General features: G+C 47.8%; 2 protein-coding genes and 1 pseudogene across 6 annotated transcripts; 2 read left to right on the top strand and 1 right to left on the bottom strand.

Moving 5' to 3' along the window:
• Positions 1 to 448: 448 nt before the first annotated feature.
• Positions 449 to 19,390, bottom strand: Ccdc51 (coiled-coil domain containing 51). Of its 5 annotated transcripts, none has more exons than NM_001014098.2 (4): positions 10,853 to 10,936; positions 3,518 to 3,837; positions 1,857 to 2,021; positions 449 to 1,427 (listed from the first exon to the last, which is right to left on the bottom strand). In NM_001014098.2, the coding sequence occupies exons 2-4, from the start codon at positions 3,827 to 3,829 to the stop codon at positions 672 to 674; spliced, it is 1,233 nt and encodes a 410-aa protein (NP_001014120.2). In that variant the 5' UTR covers positions 3,830 to 3,837; positions 10,853 to 10,936; the 3' UTR covers positions 449 to 671. The 5 variants fall into 5 exon arrangements, with proteins under 5 accessions (NP_001014120.2, XP_006243852.1, XP_006243853.1 ...); XM_006243790.5 differs by lacking the exon at positions 10,853 to 10,936 and adding an exon at positions 19,023 to 19,390 and having other exon boundaries at positions 451 to 1,427; XM_006243791.4 differs by lacking the exon at positions 10,853 to 10,936 and adding an exon at positions 18,718 to 19,348 and having other exon boundaries at positions 451 to 1,427.
• Tma7 (translation machinery associated 7 homolog) lies at positions 11,024 to 15,712 on the top strand. Its single transcript, NM_001126048.2, has 4 exons — positions 11,024 to 11,107; positions 11,211 to 11,266; positions 11,349 to 11,436; positions 15,413 to 15,712. Exons 1-4 carry the CDS (start codon positions 11,092 to 11,094, stop codon positions 15,445 to 15,447), a joined length of 195 nt encoding a protein of 64 aa, NP_001119520.1. The 5' UTR covers positions 11,024 to 11,091; the 3' UTR covers positions 15,448 to 15,712.
• On the top strand, positions 15,932 to 16,134 carry LOC120094504 (U2 spliceosomal RNA; annotated as a pseudogene).
• Positions 19,391 to 19,413: the final 23 nt, after the last annotated feature.

Below are 19,413 nucleotides of genomic sequence, written 5' to 3'. Positions count from 1 at the left end.
GACCAGCGTGGATCTTTAATGATAGCCCCTGTCTCTTCCTTTCAGCATCAGAAGTACATCTCTTCCCCACCCCATGGCAGAAAGCCGCGCACCAGGCTAGGTTCTACTCACCTGAGCCCACACAGGGACAACAAGCAAAGGGCAGTCATGCCAGGGTATTCTAAGTGAGAATCCAGGGCTAATTTCATCCAACACAGTCCCGAACTAGGACCACTAGGAGATGAGACAGGAGCTAAAGGGGATGAGCTCTCATTCCAGGCTAACCCCCGAGTACCAGACTTCGGAAGTCAATGATAAAACTGAGTCCGACAGGGGTTGGGGATTTAGCTCAGTGGTAGAGCGCTTGCCTAGGAAGCGCAAGGCCCTGGGTTCGGTCCCCAGCTCTGAAAAAAAGAACCGGAAAAAAAAAAAAACAAAAAAAAAACAAAAACTGAGTCCAACAGAAAGATCTTTTACATAATACAAATTCTTAGATATTTTAATTGGACATTTGTGCAAAGTTTGGATAATTAATGCAAATAGGTATTACCTACAGAATAAAATATACCAGTCGGCGAACCCCTCTGATGGTATTCAGAGTCAGGTTGAGGTTGTATGTACCTCAAAGATTCATTATATCCCCAACACAGCCTACAGTCACCCTTCGGCCCCTTTGAAGACGGATTCCAGGGCTAACTGGTCTTGAATAGCATGTAGAGCAGCGGCAATGTGGCCATAAAAGTCACACAGGTGACCAGCGTGCTAGAGATGGCATTCCTGTTGGCCTGGGCTTCTAGCCTCTGCTCCATCTCTGACAGCGCCAACATCGTACTCCCATGTTCCAGCAAAGAGCTGGGCAGGGCCCCATCCAGTGGCTCCACCATGCCTGGATGTGCCGGGACCTTTGCAAGTCGAACCACCCCAGCCATTTGGCTGCAAGTCTTTTCCAGGCTGTCAAGCTGCTCTCGTAAACCCTCTAGGCAGGAATAGACCTGCCGGGAATGATTGAGCTGCTCTTTCATGGCAGCTGAAAGGCCATCTATGTCTTTTCCTCGGGGAGAAGAAGGACCTGTTGGTGACCCAGAGCCCTGGTCCTGCCCAACGTGCACCAGGCCCCTCAGATCCACCATAAGGTTCTGGAGGTCTTTCTGTTGGAGGGAATAGCTAGAAGCCTGTTCACGGATGGCCTCCTGGAGGCTCACAGGCCCTTTCTGGGCTTCCAGGAGTAAGGCCTTCAGTTCTTGTAGCCGGACACGGTTAACATAGGTGGAACCAGCCACACCTATCAGAGCTCCTAGAACTGACCCAATGAGGGACCAGTTCTTGGTCCTCTCAGCCCTTGTACGCTCTTTCTCGTGACTCTCCCGCACAGCTGCAGAGAAGAGAGAGAACTTCTCTCGCTCTGAGTCTTCCGCACGCAGATATGCTATTCGGAGCCTCTTCTCTTCCTGTGGGAAAAAAGTGGTGTGAGACAGCAGCAAGGAGCCTTGTGACTACAGCCAGGGGCACAGGGGCCACTCCCCTGCCACTGGCTCTACAAACAGCTGCGCCATGAATAAAGACAGAAGACTGCACCTGTCGGTGCAGGAGCAGAGCTGTGGGGTGTGTGAAAGGTAGCCATGTGATCATCCCACCCGGCAGCCATAAGCCCGTACCCCCCCTCTTCAATAGTTTGGGGGTCAGATAGTATTTTGCTGCACTGTTCAGCCCAATACTCAGGAAAGAGCAGGCAGACAGGCTCTGGAAGTCTGGGCCCAAGACCACCATAGAATCTTCTGGTTTACCTCCTCCAAGACCTCCGATCAACAGTCAGCGCCACCCCCTGCCATGCTAGGGGCTTGTGCAGGTAACGAAGGGCTGCTTCCTGAGAGGCTCACCTGTAGCATCCTGTGTTCCAAAGTAGCCAGTTCCAGGTACTGGTTGTCCTCCCTGGAGACTCGGTCCAAGCGGTCCCTCACCTCCTTCAGCTTCGTCTGCTGAGCTTCTAGATCCTCCCGGGCTTCTCGAACAAGACCACGTGCCACCATGAACACTTTCTCCGCCTGTAGAGAGAATGTCCAACCCTGCTCTGTGGCTCAGCTCCACAGCTAAGGAGGCAGCAGCTGAGCAGGGGTCACTGGGGGGTCACTGTGAAAGGTAGAAATTCGAACGCTAATTCGGCTCACTCTGGCTCAACATGGGCCACACCCACGTGAAGCCCTGGATTTATTCATTCAAGCAGAAATAACATGCCCCTGAGAAACTTTCAAAGCAAACAGTGACACAATCTTTGTCCGAGAGATCCAGCCAACTCTTGTCTGATGGGAACCACCGCGAGGAGCCCAGTGTGTAACTGAGGCCTACAATACCACCATCAAGTCCTTGCCACAGCCTCTAGCTTACGGCCCTGGACATGCCAACTCAGCCAAACTCACAGGTTATTCTCCAAGGAGAAGAGACAACCACGTGCCTCAGATCCCCAGCCGAACCCCCGATCTTTTCCAACCTTGCTATGCTGTTCAGACAGGTGACACGGTGCATTTCTGCAGCCACCAGACTTGAAAACCACAGGCAGCTCAGTCCACCTAAGACAATGCTTCTCAGTGCCCCCTGCTTTAGCACTGTAAGGCAAAACTGTCCACGAAAGACGGTTTTGCTGGTCTAATACACAGAGGAGTCATTAGCCAGGGACTTTTCAGTACTTGAGTGTTGAGTGTGCAGAGAGCAGAGGGTATAATTACAGAGACCTTCGCTCCAGTAGCACAGATCCAGATCTCCTCATGATCGAGGCAAGTATTTCTACCAGTGATGTTTGTTTGCAAGTCTGAGCTGGGTGTGGTGACCCATGCCTATAATCTCAGCACTGAGGAAAGAAGATCACGAGTTCAGAGCCAGACTAAAAAGTATTCTAAGTTCCAGGCAAGTCTGGACTTCAAGACAAAACCATCTCAGGAGAAAAACAAAAACAAACAAACAAACAAGGCTAGTTATGGTGGCAAACACCTATAATCCCAGCACTCACGAGGTGGACACAGGAAGATGAGGAGTTCGGCTACACAAGGATTCCAAGGCCAGCCTGCAGTACAGATGACCCTTTCTTTCTTTTCTGTGGTTTTTTTTTTTAAATATTTATTTATTATACATAAGTACACTGTAGCTGTCTTCAGACACACCAGAAGAGGGATCAGATCCCATTACAGATGGTTGTGAGCCACCATGTGGTTACTGGGATTTGAACATTCTGAGCCATCTCTCCAGCCCCTTTTCTGTGTTTTTAAAGATAAATTTATTTATTTTATGTATGCGAGTACACTGTAGCTGTCTTCAGACACACCAGAAGAGGGCATCGAATCTCATTACAGATGGTTGTGAGTCACCATGTGGTTGCTGGGATTTGAACTCAGGACCTTCAGAAGAGCAGTCAGTGCTCTTAACCACTGAGCCATCTCTCCAACCCCATAAGACCCTTTCTTAAACAAAAGACACAAATGTGCCCACAGTTTCCCAGCTGCTATCACATAGTTTTTTGTTAGGAGCCCAAGCCACACTCCCTCCTCACCTCTGTCACGTTTCCCTGGGCCTCTCGAACTTCATTGAGTCCTACAAACTCCTCATATCTGTCCCACCAAGCCTTGGCAGTTGAGGCTGCTTGATTCCGAATGGTGTGGCTTAGTGTTCTTCCCAACTCGGGGAGGCGATGATACAGCCCTAAGGCTGCAGCTTCTGGTCGCTTCTCTCCAGGTCGGCTGGGACCTGGACTGCACAGAGTCCTTGTCATGAGGAGGTCCGTTCCACGAAAGGTTCTCCATACCAGTCTATGGGATACACCCACCACCTGCTGCATTGTGAATACAGGGCTGCACCCCGTCATCGCAAGAGCTGTGAGGAACATACCAGACAGATTAGCTCCTGACTGAGAAAGCCTAGACACAAGTCAGGTCTCAACTAAACAGACTCATTTCTGCCCCTGTAGCAAGAGGACAGCCAGGCTTTTCCAAGGGTTTGGGACAAGGAATCACTCGTGGGAAAGCTCATCAGGGTGTCATGCCTTCCCTTTCCTCCCATGATGCCATACACACCATCTCCTAGGTCTCTCAGACAGGACCTAGGTGAGAAACGTGGTGCTTGCTTTTTCTGCTAAGGCCAGAGAAAATCCTCAAACCTGAGTTGCCTACGAAGACAAAAAAATTCACAGAGGCTCCATGGTCTGGGTCTGGTGGTACAGGTTTGTAATTCCAGCCACCTGGGAGGTTGATGCAGGAGGACTGGTCAAGGATAGCAGAGTCTAGGGCTGGAGAGATGGCTCAGTGGTTAAGAGTGCTGACTGCTCTCCCAGAGGTCCTGAGTTCAATTCCCAGCAACCACATGGTGGCTCACAACCATCTGCAATGAAAGCTGATGCCCTCTTCTGGTGTGTCTGAAGACAGTTACAATGTACTTATAATAATAAAAAAATAAACCTTTAAAAAAATTGCAGAGTCTATATAGCAAGTTGTGAGACCCTGTTTTTAACAACAAAATAACAATTAAGGGCCTGGGAGTATAGCTCAGTGTCAGAGTACTTACCCAGCATGCCTATGGCCATAGGTTCAATCCCCATTACTGGAAACACTCACACACACACACACACACACACACACACACACACACGACTCTTTGGAAATGAGGGAACTAAGGATGACTGAGAGAAAGCTCACTTCCAGAGTCACTCCTCTAAAAGATCCTCACACCTGACTTCCAGGCTCTGTGAGGCTGCCCCTAGCTCTCCTCTGAAAGGGCAGTTCCAGAGGAGGAAAACCCTGTTTTCCACGCTGCAGAGTGCTTTTCTTAGGCTCAAATCACACCATCCCTCTGCTCTCACGCCTGACTTTCAGGTCCCAGGTCCAGTCTCACATTTCTCACCTCAGCTCCAGCCTCGGCCGCAGCCACTCAGCAGGCCAGGCTTCTGTGATCCCTTTCAGCCCTGCTTTACAATACCTACTTCCTCTGACCTGCACAGGACAAGGAGTACCCAGAGCAGGCAGTGCCCGGCCCAAGAACAGAAGGGGCTCAGAATCCGGAGGAAGGGCCAAGTTACCCAGAATCCCAGAAAAACCTGGCAACCTTCTCTGGTCAAACAGCATTAAGCCCCAGGCACTGATGAGAGCGACACCTGGTGGCCAACGAAGGAAAGCAACGGGAGCAGGGAAAGAAAGAGGAAGGGCCGGGAGAGCACAAAAGGGCTTCCTCAAACTATTGTTGTAATTTCTTTCCTTAGTTTCGAGGCATGAAAGTTCTCACAGGTGGTAACTAGGAGGTGGCAGGATAGTTTTGAGAATTTCTTTATATACAGATTAACTGGATCATATGAAAAGGATAGGATGTAAACACACGCAGGTGTGATGGGGCTTCCTCATGTGCAGATTTACTCCATGCACCCCAGGCTCCTCCTCAGAGGAGCGCTCTTCTGGTCAAAGTGGGCTCAGGCTGAGAGCCACAGAAGAGGGGATCTTGGTGGCACTGCTTCCAAGCTGGTGCTCCACCTGAACTCTTGAGTCTCATTCACAAAGCTAAGACAGCACGAACCACTCCCATCCAAGCCCCGACACCAGGGCCTACAGAACACAAGTTACTACAGTCCCTCAACAGCTCTGCAAGTTTACCTTTCATCCAGGCCAAGCACAATACCCAGCCCCCCTTCCAGTGAGCCTTGGCAGAAGTGAGCTGGCCATCTACCACTGCCTCACACCTCCCTCTGTCTCCCTCCGGAGACACAGAGGTTAGGGAGGAAGCCTAGCAGAGCCTGACACACGCCAGACAGGCTCTGTACCACTACAGCCTCAGCGGCTTCCCCTCTCTTTTGATCCTATTCTAAGACTCGGAGGTCCCGGGACTGCTGTGTCTCAGATGCCTTCCATCTCTCCATAGCTTTCAGAGCCCATCTCTTCCAGAAGTCACTGCTTCCTCTCAACTTCCTCCAGCCTTTCCAGCCCAGTTCCTCTACTAGCTGTCTGCTCTCGGTTCCCTGAACATCACCCACCTGGCTGGGATGAAACCTACAGCTTGCTTTCCACAGAGCAGCCCGGGGGCAGGTTAACACCGGAGGGAGAGCACAGCTTACAGTTCCCAACTCACCCGCACAAAGGGATCTGGCAGAAACCAGAAAGGTCAGGCACTCCCAGCCTTCCCCTCCCCTTTCCCACAGCCATACTCTCTTCCAACCACCCTGACACCCTAAGTATGATCTGTATGATTCTGTGTCCTGCCACCTCCAAATATGCCTCTCTTCCTCCACAAGTCTGTGACCTATGTCTGCTCCAATGTCCTCTTTCAATAAGGCCTTCCTTGACCACTCCCTTACAGGCCACCTTTCTTGCTTTCTGCATCAGATAAAATTGCCTAGCAAGAATGTGTGCTTGGTAATAGCAGGAAGTGTCAGGGACTCCCAGCTTGTTTCCCTCAGCCACTCCCTCCTTTCAGCCTCTCCTTGCCACCACACCATGAGCTGGCTTGTCTCTCAATCCGAATGGCATCCACACACAGGTGTCTCACAGGCCCTTCAGCTGGTCAGGGGAGAATGGTGCTGCCAGAGGGAGTACCTAGGAAGCTCTTGGAGTCATCTGCAAGGTGCTCAATGCAGCTGGAAGGTAAAGCAGAGGTGGGCTGGGTGGGGGACAGCTGGACAGAGGCCACATTAAGCAGGAGCCCACATCTCGAATCTTGCCTTCTCAGATTGGTTTTCCACCGTCAGCAGATGGCTGCCTTCAACCCTGCTTTTCCACACAGGGTGGTGGTGGTGTGGTGGTTTCCTCCTGGCTTACTGTCTCAGCTGCCAGTATCTCCCAGCCCCAGCCCTTTACTGCAATACTGGGGAGTTAAGCCCATGAGCTGGTGTTCTACACCTCTAGTTCTCCACTTCTCTCTTAATTTTTTTTTAATATTTTTTACCTTTTTTTTAAAAAAAAAAAAAAAAAAAACAGGGTTTCTTTCTTTGAGTAACCCTGGCTGTCTGTCCTGGAACTCACTTTGTAGATTGGGCTAGCCTCAAACTCAGAGATCCAACTGCCTCTGCTTCCCAAGTGTTGGGATTAAAGGCAGTGTCACCATGCCCAGCCTTTTCCCTTGTTTTGTTTTGTTTTAAGATTTATGTATTTATACACTGCTGCTGTCTTCAGACACACCAGAAGAGGGCATTGGATCCCATTACAGATGGTTGTGAGCCACCATGTGGTTGCTGGGAATTGAACTCAGGACCTCTGGAAGTGCAGTCAGTGCTCTAAACCACTGAGCCATCTCTCCAGTCCTCTCTTTATTAAAGATTGAAAAAAGAAGAAGCATGCTTCTTAGGAAGAGCAACACACACTCTCAGACACTGCTCCGTAGTTGATGAGACACCTCATTCAGCCACTGGCCCTGTGACCCTTAGAGCCCTGATAGATCCTTCAAAGCCTGTGCACTGTGATAGCCCCCTCTTCCTTCAAAGCCTGTGCTCTGTGATAGCCCCCTCTTCCTTCAAAGCCTGTGCACTGTGATAGCCCCCTCTTCCTTCAAAGCCTGTGCTCTGTGATAGCCCCCTCTTCCTTCAAAGCCTGTGCACTGTGATAGCCCCCTCTTCCTTCAAAGCCTGTGCACTGTGATAGCCCCCTCTTCCTTCAAAGCCTGTGCACTGTGATAGCCCCCTCTTCCTTCAAAGCCTGTGCACTGTGATAGCCCCCTCTTCCTTCAAAGCCTGTGCACTGTGATAGCCCCCTCTTCCTTCAAAGCCTGTGCACTGAGATAGCCCCCTCTTCCTTCAAAGCCTGTGCACTGAGATAGCCCCCTCTTCCTGCAAAGCCTGTGCACTGAGATAGCCCCTCTCCCTTCAAAGCCTGTGCACTGAGATAGCCCCCTCTTCCTTCAAAGCCTGTGCACTGAGATAGCCCCCTCTTCCTTCAAAGCCTGTGCACTGAGATAGCCCCCTCTTCCTGCAAAGCCTGTGCACTGAGATAGCCCCTCTCCCTTCAAAGCCTGTGCACTGAGATAGCCCCCTCTTCCTTCAAAGCCTGTGCACTGAGATAGCCCCCTCTTCCTTCAAAGCCTGTGCACTGAGATAGCTCCGTCTTCCTTCAAAGCCTGTGCACTGAGATAGCCCCTCTCCCTTCAAAGGTCATCTTTACTTGGCTTTCATTTGCTCTCCTCTCCCTAACCGCCAGACACTTCTGCAGCCCAAGATGCAGTGCTCGGATTCCCCTCTCATGCAGCCGTCTGGACAGAAAATGCTGGAGGGGCTGAGATGGCTTCGTGGTGGGGAAACGAAGTTTGGTTCCCAGTATGCAGATCCATGCTTGCACCACCTATAACATCAGTAACAGGGACTCGCCGCCCCCTTCTGGCCTCCATGGACAACTGCATTTACAGTCACATTCCTCCATAGACTCACAAGCACAGGTAACTAAAATACAATGTAAGGGCTAGGAGTATTGGTGCACGTCTTTAATCCCAGCACACAGAAAGCAGAGGCTGGTGGAGCTCTGAGAGTTCAAGGCCAGGCTGGTCTACATAGTAAGTTCCAGGTGAGCCAAGGACCCTGTCTCAGAAAACCAACCAACCAATCAATCAATCAACAAAATAGAACATATTTTTAAATAGTTTACTTTATAACTGGTTATGGTGGTACCTTCCTTTAACCCAAGTACTCAGAAGGCAGAAGCAGGCAGATCTCTATGAGTTCTAGGCTAACCAGTCCTACATAGTAAGCCACCATCTCAAAAAACAAAACAAAACAAAACAAAAAACAAACAAACAAACAAAAAAAACCCAAACCACAAAAAGCCAAAAAAACCAAAAAACAACAAAAAAAAAACCCCTCAAAAACCTGGTTTTGGGGCTGGAGAGATGACACAGAGGTTAAGAGCAATTGCTGCTTTCAGAGGTCCAGGGTTTAGTTCCCAGGACACACATCACAACCACCAGCTCTAGGGGATCCAATTCCCTCTTCTAGTTTCCATAGGCACTTCATGCATATGGTACATGGATGGACAAGCAGGCACACAGACAAATGCATAAAAATTACAAAAAAGAAAAACCCATAGGGCTAGGGACATAGGTACATGGTACAGTATCAGGGAGGCCCTGGGCTTGATCCCCAGCACTGGGGAGAAAAGTGAAAGGACTCAGCCTACTCAACGTGGTGCTCAAACCTGCAATCCCCACACTTGGGAGGCTGGGCAGGAAGACTTCCACAAGTCCCAGGCTAGCCCAGTCTACAGAGTGAGTGAATCTCTATTTCAAACCCAGAGAGAGCAGGAGGAAATACTTCTATAACTGGTTGTAGTAATATTTGTATAATCTTTGATTTATTAGAATCACTGAATTATACAAGTTAAATAGCTAAATTATATAGTAAGCTTATATCAGTAAACCTGTTATTAAAAAAATAATAGCTGGGCTGGAGAGATGGTTCAGAGGCTAAGAAGGCATATAAATTAGTTTGGCTCCTAGCACTTACATTAGGCAACTCACAATTGCCTGTAACTCCGGTTCTGGGGCGCCTGATGGCTCTGGCCTTTGAACACGTGTTCTCTCTCTCTCTCTCCTCTCTCTCTCTCTCTCATAATTAGACTTTTTTCTCAAAAACTGGGCTGTCTAATAGTGCAATTATACAGCACTTGTCTAACATGCATAGGCCCTGGGTTCAATCCCTAGTGCATACATTCATTCACACACACACACAGAAACACACACACACACACACACACACACACACACACACACACACCCCTGTTACTTCTTCAGCCAAAGCTTCTCTTCGGGATTTTATACTATCTAACTGTTCAACCCATATCACCGCTTGAAACCTAATAGTAATCTATCTTAACCCCCACTGTGGTTAATGGTAACTCAGGTACGAATGATAAGCTGACAACCTCACATCGCCCTAATTCCCCTTTTCTCTCCTATCTCAAATCCAATCTACTAGCAAAATCCCATTGACTTTCTAAACCTAGGAGCCCTCCCTCTCTATCTCTGTCAGGGATGCAGAGTGGTCTCGATGACCAGCATACCATGGTTAGACTACCTCTCACTCACCTGACAGGTCCCTGTGCTTCTCCATTCCAGCTCTGAGGTCAACAACAGAGCTGCAATGATCTTTCAAATACACAGAGAACTCCATGTCAACCCCTCCAACAGTCCCGCAGTTCCTTCAAGGCAAAAGCCAATGTCTTCTCCATGACTTTCATTCCTCTCTGACTGCACTTTCAGCTGGTTCCTCACTCCTTCCAATCATATGAAGGACTGGAACACACGAGGCCACTTTCCACCCAGGGCCTTGGCACTGCCTAGCTGTTCCCTGTTTAGAGCTGGCTCCCTGACCTTCCTCAAGTCCTACTCAAATGGACCCTGGAGAGTTCTTATCTAACGACCCTATCAAAAATTGACATCCCACCAAAGGAGCATTCCGTAACCACTTTCTGTTTATTTTTTTTCTCCCCACACAGGTCACATAACCTGGGATGCGTATTTTACTTATCTGCTTTGCTGTAGGTTTGTCTTGCTACAGTGTCAGCTTTCCTCAATCCTCAGTTCAGAGTTACTATTTATCTATATAAAGTACATAATCAACAAGACAATGAGCTAGAAGAAAGAATTTGCAAACAGTTGCACTCATTATTTCATAAAGTGCGAACTTTTCCCCGCGGCTTCTGAAGCTGAGGACTGGGCGATAGTGGCCACTACCCACTTCTGTCATCTCCCATCCTATCTCGTGCCAGCCACCTGTGCTTTCCTTGGTTCCGGAAAGGCACTTTGCATGTACCCTCCCCCCGACCTGCAATGCTTTCTTTCTGTGTGGGATTACCAGCTTTATGACCAGACACGCTCCCCCACCCCCACGTTTTCGAATTGACCTAGGCAGAAGGAGCCTCCCGCCCCGTACCTGAAGAGACTAAGCTTATTAGGCTCCAGCAGTAAGCCCCGCGTCTGCCACTCAATTGACCCCTGACCGGCCAGCACCCGCCCCTGGAGGGCGAATCCTTTAAAATACGTGAGGGCAACTTCCTGTCTAGCGGCCAATCAGGAGCCACGCATAGGTGCGGCATAGGCGCGGCATAGGCACAGGCTGTAAGCCCCGTTTCCGGCTTAGGATCAGGGTCTGGTGAAGGGGCAGGAGGCGCCATGTCGGGCCGCGAAGGTAAGGTTGTTTGGGGATGGGGGCACAGATGAACGGGGGGGGGGGGGAAATGGAAGGGCGATGGATGGCGGGGATGGGCCGAGCATGCTCGTGTCGCCCACAGGTGGCAAAAAGAAGCCCCTGAAACAGCCCAAGAAGCAGGCCAAGGAGATGGACGAGGTAAGGACGGGAGCGGAGGCGCGGGCGGGCGCTGAGGGAATGGGCGATAGGGCTGGAGTGAACCTGCTCTGCCTCTCTGCAGGAAGATAAGGCTTTCAAGCAGAAACAAAAGGAGGAACAGAAGAAACTCGAGGAGCTAAAAGCCAAGGCCGCGGGGAAGGGTCCCCTGGGTAAGTGAAGATCGAGCCGGTTGTAGGTGTACGAGGGCAGGCTAGATCTGCTCCGGGGGTCGATGGTGACCTTGGCCTTGGGTTTGTGCAGTTCGAAGGGGCGGAAATGGAAACGTGGCCAGAAGTGAAATCTTCTGCCTCTCAAGACAGTCTTGGGTTTCCAGTTCATGGAGAAGCTACAGAAATGGAAACACCACGTGTGCCAGACAGATACATGTAGCTAAGTATCGTCCAACTAGTTCTGGCTCCAAATTAGTAATTTACTGCTTCTTTATAGTTAACATTAGAACAAGAGCTTTTGTACTTGCTGGTCGCGTTATCTGTAATGATAATGAGTCCTGAATCACCTTTGGGTACTATCTAGACTTAAAGTCCAGGCTCCTTAACATGTGTTTTGCTCTGGGTGCTGTTTTGTTTTGGACTATACCGGGAAGCAAACTCGTGTGTGCAAGGCAAACACACTCCTTCTTGAGCTGTACCCCATACACCATGCGCCCTCTGTGCCTTTTTACAATAATAACTTTGCCGGCAATTTCCCCTCTTAGGAGTGAACCACAGGTCCAAGAATCTTAATATCGCATTAAGAAAAGTTTTAATTTTTGTATTTAAGCGTATGGGTGGTTTTTTTTTTTTTTTTTTTTGGTTCTTTTTTTCGGAGCTGGGGACTGAACCCAGGGCCTTGCGCTTCCTAGGTAAGCGCTCTACCACTGAGCTAAATCCCCAGCCCCGCGTATGGGTGTTTTTTATGCATGCATTTCTGTGTAACATGTGTCCAGTGCCCTGAGAGACCAGACAAGGGTCAAATCTGGAACTGTAGTTACAGATGCTTGTAAGCTGGAAATTAAACCCAGCTCCCTGGAAGAGCAGCCAGTGCTCTTAAGTGCTGAGCTATCTCTCTACCCCCCTTTTTATTTTGTTTGTTAATTGCTAGACAAGTCATTTATTATAAATTTCTGAGACTGGCCTTGAACTCTGGATTCTCCTGCCTTCACCTAGATAACTGAGAGTCTGTGCCAGCAGCTTGGCTTTAATGTGCATTGTAAAAGCACTGTTGTGCGTTTTCTAACTTGGGTCGTTTCTGATTTTTACTGGTGTGACATAGATACTGGAACTGTCACCCCAAGACCTGTTGCAGTGGGTTTGATCCATTGTTTATCCACACAGCAATGAAACTCTAGCTGTTGAGGTTGCTTTTTAAAATGAGGTCAGGTATCCGGCACTTTTAATCTGTGATTATGTATAAGGAGGTCAGACCTTGGGGAAATCCTGTACAGACGGAGCATTCATAATCTGTAAATCCAAAGTGTTCCGGATCTGAGACTTAACACCAGAAGAACACTCCACCCCTGGCCTTGGGTGATGGGTTGCAGTCAAATGCATAGGTACTGGACTTGTTGTATTACATTAACTTACAGCTGTGTGCATGGGGTGGGCTTCACCTAAATGTTGGGTTCACAATTTTGTGCCATCTCTAAAATATGTGTACGTAAATATCCCACAAATCCTAAATACTTGTGGTCCCAGGGATTTCTGTTAAAGGAAATCCAGCTAGTACTGCTTGTCACCGAGCTCCATCCATTTTGGGTTTCTTGCTTGTTTTAAACAAGGTCTCCTAATAATTCCTCATCCCCTGAACTTGACCTTGATATGCTGGGATGCACCCCTGTGCCTACATTATTAAGATTTGTGTTGTCACGGTTCTTTTGTGTAGCTCTGACTGTCCTGGAACTCACTCTGTAGACCAGGCTGGCCTCAAGCTCAGAGATCCTCCTGCCTCTGCCTCCCAAGTGCTGGGATCAAAGGTGGGCACCTCCACTGCTAGGCTGTGCTCTCTTTCTTAAATTAGGTGTGGATGATTGTACAACCATTCCACTATCTACCGAGTGCCAAATGTACTGGCATTTTTAAAATTGAATGAAATAAAGGCATAACAAACCGGTCTCTGGGAATATAAGATGGGATATAGTGTCTTGTTATGTCTCAGTTTAGAATGTGCAGTTATGAGGGGACCATGAGGTGGATCAGTGGGTAAAAGCCTGCCTCTGAGCCTGAGGACCCAAGTTCAATCCCTGGGATCTATGTAGTAGGATTGTCTAATTCCTGAAAGCTGTCCTCTGATTTCTACCTACACACTGTGGCACATGTGTGTGCACTGGTGTATTCATACTTAAAATAAGTTAAATGTAATTTGAAAAAAAAGGGGGAGAGAACTGGAGAGCTGGCTCAGCAGTGAGAGCTGCTGCTCTTGCAGAGGACTCGGGCTTGGCTCCCATGACTTACATAGTTATTCAGCGACCATCTCTAATTCCAGTTTTAGGGAATCTGACCTCTGCAGGTACCAGGCATTCACATGGTTTACATATGTAAATGCAGTAAAACATGCATACAAGTAGAATTAAAAGTTGATTTTTAAGCCTGCATTAAAGAACTAGAGAGATGGCTTATTTGGTAAAGGGCTCATCTGATAAGCGTGAAGACCTGAGTTGATACCCATAGCCTACATAAGAAAAGTTCAGCACAGTGTCTAATTATGATCTCACCACTGTGGAGTCAAGACAGGCAGGTCTCTGTGGTTCTCTGACCAACGAGTCTAGCCTACTCAGCAAGCTCCAGGCCAGTGAGATAACCCTATCTCAGAAAACATGGTTGATAAGGGACTACCTGGGCTTCTGGCTCACACAGTCACACATAAAATATAAAGGGGAAAGTAGTGTGTGATTAGAAGTTAGACCTCCTAGATAGAGCGTAGCATGGCGCTGCACACCGCTAATCCTAACACCTGGAGAACCTGCAGCATAAGGATGAATTTTTCGAGACATTCTCTACTTGTGGTTCTCAACTTGTAGGTTGAAAACCCTTGGGGGTTGAAGGACCCTTTCACAGAGGTTATCTAAGAGGATCGGAAAACATAGACACTTGCATTATAATTCATGACAGTAGCAAAATTCCAGTTCTGAAGTAGCAACAAAAACAATTTCATGGTTGGTGGTCACCACAACATGAAGAGCTTTATTAAAGGGTCACAGCATTGTGAAGGTTGAGAACCACTGCTGTACATGGTCTTGGCTGTGCTGGAACTCACAGAGCTCCTCTGCCTCTGCCTCCTGAGTGTTGGGATTAATCACATGCACCACCTCACCTGGCTGAAACCTTCTTTCATACAATTACTCAACCATGCTTTCTCCTGCCCCAACTCCTTCCAGGCCTTCTCCACCTCCCTATCCCACCAACTTTTGTGTTCTTTCTCAAAAAGGAGAAACCAGGAGATAGTGGCTTTAATCTGAACACTCACAAGGCAGAGGCAGGCAAGTCTTGAGTTCAAGGTCAGCCAGTTCTACAGAGTGAGTTCTAAGACATCCAGGGCTAACACAGACACCCTTTTTGGAAACCAAACAAACAATAAAGCAAGAAAAATCAAAACAACAGGAGGGAAAAAAGCCAAAACAAAAGCCCACAAAAAAGGGTGAATTTGAAGCCCATCCAAGCTGTTGCCTTTAAGAAAATAAAACACTACAAAACAGAAGCCAGACTACCAGCTGAGAATTGAGGCTTCTCACGTACCAGCCTATAACCTTGAAGAACACCAAACATCGAGACTGACTTATCTGTAAAGTAGGTTGCTGTAGCAGGAGAATTACTAAGCTAATCTGAAGAACACACAGTATGGATGCAGAGCGAGATACCTCCTTGCCCCTACCTCAGCCGTGCTCTGCCTTTCTGGAGATGGTAGCAGTAGGGGCTGGCATGTTTGTGAAAAGTAAACACCCAGTACAAGAGCTAGTTATTACTGGGACCCCTGGGGCTTTGTAGCCATAACAATATTTCTTTTTTTTTTTTTTTTTTTTTTTTTTGGTTCTTTTTTTCGGAGCTGGGGACCGAACCCAGGGCCTTGTGCTTCCTAGGTAAGCGCTCTACCACTGAGCTAAATCCTCAGCCCCAACAATATTTCTTCTTAACTGGACTTTTCTCTTTGCAGCTACAGGTGGAATTAAGAAATCTGGCAAAAAGTAAGCTATTCTCACATCTGAGGTGATGGTGACCCTCCTCTTCCATTCCTATTTAAACATCTGGATTCCCTGCCGTAACATCTTTGCCACTACAACTAGAATGAAGTGTTATCCTGTAACCTGTCAAACATCTGGATTCCCTGTCATAACATCTTTGCCACCGAATAGCTAGAATGAAGTGTTATCCTGGAGCCTGTTGTACATTGTAATGAACTTTTGTAAAAAAAAAAAAAAAAAAAAAAAACAAACCAATAAACTGAGTAACGCGATGGCTCGTTGTCTCTCGTGTTCAGCAATTCCTACCTCAGCTCTGAATTTAAAGTGAACCTAGAGCCTGCTGCTCCATCCTCGTTGTACTCTGAATTCTTATCGCCTTGAATTAAACCAACTCATTTAAAAGCCTATCATTTTTGTGTGCTTGTTTGTCTAGTGGGATACTTCTTCAGAGATTAGTAAAAGGAAATAGTTTTTGTAAAATATAAATAAAAATCGCTTCTCGGCCTTTTGGATAAGATCAAGTGTAGTGTTCTTATCAGTTTAATATCTGATTCGTCCTCTATCCGATATATCCTCGGATAGAGGACGATATATTAAATGGGTTTTTGGACCTAGGAGTTGGAATAGGAGCTTGCTATGTCCACTCCACACATCAACCTGGTATTGCAGTACCTCCAGGAACGGGGGTGAGTTATATATCTATATCTATCTATCTATCTGTCTGTCTATCTATCTATCTATAGATATATATGCCGTTTGCCTTTCACATCTGGGTTGCCACATGTTAGTGTATTTAAAGATGAACTCAGGCAGAGACAAGGGATCCCTGGAGCAAGCCGGATAGCTAGTCTAGCCAGACAGGTGAGTTTGGGCTCACTTGAAACGGCCTGCCTCAAGACCCTTCCATAGCTTTCATTGCTACATCATGAGTAACTATGTTACCATTACGAATTCTCAATATCTGGTGTGCAACTCCCAAAGGGAGACACTGCTTTCCTTCTGATTTCTTTTTTAAAGACTATAAGTACATTGTAGCTGTCTTCAGACACACCAGAAGAGAGTATCAGATCCCATTACAGATGGCTGTGAGCTACTATGTGGTTGCTGGGAATTGAACTCAGGACCTCTGGAAGAGCAGTCAGTGTTCTTAACCACTGAGACATCTCTCCAGCCCCCTTCTGATTTCTACCATTTACCCTTTAGTTAATTTGCAGCCACAGTGATCATTGCAGCCTCATTGCTTTGGGGGTGTTTTTGAGACAGCATCTCTCAAGGTAGCCCCGGCTGTCCTGGGACTCTAGACCAGGCCTGCTTTTGAGTGCTGGGATTAAAGGCATACACCACTATGCCCAGTTCTGTGTTTTCTGGGGTTTTTGTCTTTTTTACTAGACATTTTCTTAGTGGTGAGGAAATAACACAAAACAGCGAGCACACACAGAGAAGACCCTCTTACAAGGTAGTGAGGACATCCAAGCCTTTTGCTGTGTTTTCACCAACTCTTCTTTTAGAAAATCCTAACTACTTGGGAAGCTGAGACCAGAGGATCACAACTTAAAAGCATGACTGGGTAACAGTCACACAGAAAAAGTAAAAAGAGGGCTGGGGATGTAGCTCAGTTAAGAGCCTTCCATTTCAGACCCCAGTTCCAGAAGAAAAAAAAATTATATTCTTCCCTGATTATATTCTTGCCAGATGTTATCGGTCACCAGCCACCATGTAAAGAAACTCCAGAACAGAAATCAGTCTTGTTTGGGAAGGAGGGGGTTGAGACGGGTACTGTAGCACAGACTGACTGGACAGGCCATGACTTAGAATCTTTCTTGCCTAAGCCTCCCTAGTGCTGTGATTATAGCACTAACAATGTGACCCTCAGGAGAGACAGGATGCTGGAAATCAAATCCAGAGTCTTGAATATTCTAAGCAAATACTTTAACACAGTCCAACACCCATCTGTATTTACTGAAATACCTAGTTGAGAAGCACAGGATTTCTGATTTGCCTTCCAGGCCATTAGTACCACTGGGAACAATAAGTTTTCTTTGAGGATTATTCCTTTTTATGAGACAGGCTCTCACTAAATTGCTCAGGGTGACATCGATCTAGTTTAGGGCCAGCCAGGTCTTGAATGTGTGATGCCCCTCCCTGAGGTTCCTGAAGAGCTGGAATTACAGGCCTGCACCATTGCGCCCAGCTAGCATACCTTAAACCCAATACTCAGGCAGCTGATGCAGGAGAATTAAAATTTTAAAACACTAGGTTGAGGACTAGAGAAATGGTTCAGTAGTTAATAGCACTGACTGCTCTTCTAGGGGTTCAATTCCTAACACCCACATGGTGGCTCACTGTTTCCAGTTCAAGGGGAGCTGATGGCCTCTTCTGGCCTCAGACATACATGCAAGCAAAACACGGTCATCTCCAAAACGCAGCTTCTTTGGGCTTTAGGCCCATAGGGTTTTGCCAGCTGACACCCAGCTCTGTGCTGCTGAAAATAATTTATCAATAGTCATAGGCTCCTGCCACCAAACAGAAGGTATTTCTCTTTTATTTGGTGGAATCTAATCCCTCCTGACAATGTTCTTTCTTCCAGAAACAAAGATCTTAACTACTAAGACCCGGGCAATCAGGCAGGCATGGTAGCCCACACCACTTAGAGACACAGGAGGAGTGAAAATTTGAGGCCATCTCAATAAACAAAAACAGCTTGACATGGTGGTTCGTGTCTATAATCCCAGCACTCAGAGGGGAGGAAGGACATTCTGGGATTCCAGGGCCAGCTTTGGTTATAAGTTAAGACACTGTCAAAAGGGGGTGGGAGGATGGGACACTGGGAGGCTTAAGCATTCAACATTATGTTGAACAACTAAGGGAAATTACCAGCAGCTGAATCAAAATACTAAGGCAGTTCTAAGTGATCCAAGGCCTCTGACTTCTGTAGGCATCAGGCATGCATGTGGTGCACATACATGCAGGGAAAACACTCACGCATAAAAAAAAATGGGGGGGGGGAGGCGGGGAGGGGGGACGAGGGAAGGAGGAAGGGAGGAAGATAGGCACACAGGCCTAACACTTTCTAGGCCTGAGCACTCTCCTTTTTCACCGGATGCCTCAGCAAACATTGATTGGCTCACAAGCTAAGTCTGGCACTGAGCAGAGTAGAAAGATCTTGATCTTGTTGCTCTCCAATGCTAATCCCCCACGAATCCTCCCATTTCTGGTAACTGTTCTGCCCACCACTTCTGCTCATACACCCAAGCCCAACTCCTCGGTGAAGTTTTACCTCCTCTCTCTGCTGCAGTAACTTCCACCTGTCATCCTTGTCGAAGTTGAATTTTTTTTCTCAGAAACATCATGCGTCAGCCTCCTAACCCATTTTTCTTGCTATTTCTCCCTCAATCTGTTGGGCAATTCGAGGACCACTCCCGGCGAACCTTCGTTAACCTCTTGAGCTTCATTCGTCTCTACGCTACCAGCGCTCCGGACATAAAGACTCTCCAAGAAATAAATGGAAGTCGGAGCAGTTCCTAATAGGAGGCACACGTTCTCGAGACCATCCTTCCCAGACTTTTTCTCAAACATACATACTTGAAACTTTAGTTATCCTGGAAGATCCCTGCTTCCAGAAGAACGGCATTCCTTCTCCTCCCCACGTCTGCTCTTCCCAGCCTCCCCTCTGAAAGAGTCTCTGGACACGTGAATGGTGGGCCAGCCGCGAGGAGTGAGGTCAAGGACAGCTGACCCCTGAAAGATGCCTGCCTTGATTCAAGGCGAACTGCTTCTCTGTATTCTAGACAGTGCCGGGGGACAGCCACAGGTGAGGTCGGGCAGACGGTCCTCCATCTCGCAACCGGGGTAATGCTAACAGCACTGCAGTGTCCTGGTACTGCCGGGGACCTCAGGGTACTGAGCCCAGCAAGGCAGGAACCTGTCCCGGGTAACGGCGCGCTCTGTATACGTCACCCATCTGTGCCCGGTA

This window comes from Rattus norvegicus, chromosome 8, assembly GCF_036323735.1.
Source record: "Rattus norvegicus strain BN/NHsdMcwi chromosome 8, GRCr8, whole genome shotgun sequence".
NCBI classification, from domain to species: Eukaryota; Metazoa; Chordata; class Mammalia; order Rodentia; family Muridae; genus Rattus; species Rattus norvegicus.
The sequence above is the reverse complement of the archived record's forward strand: the minus strand, read 5'-3'. Positions and strand labels throughout refer to the sequence as shown.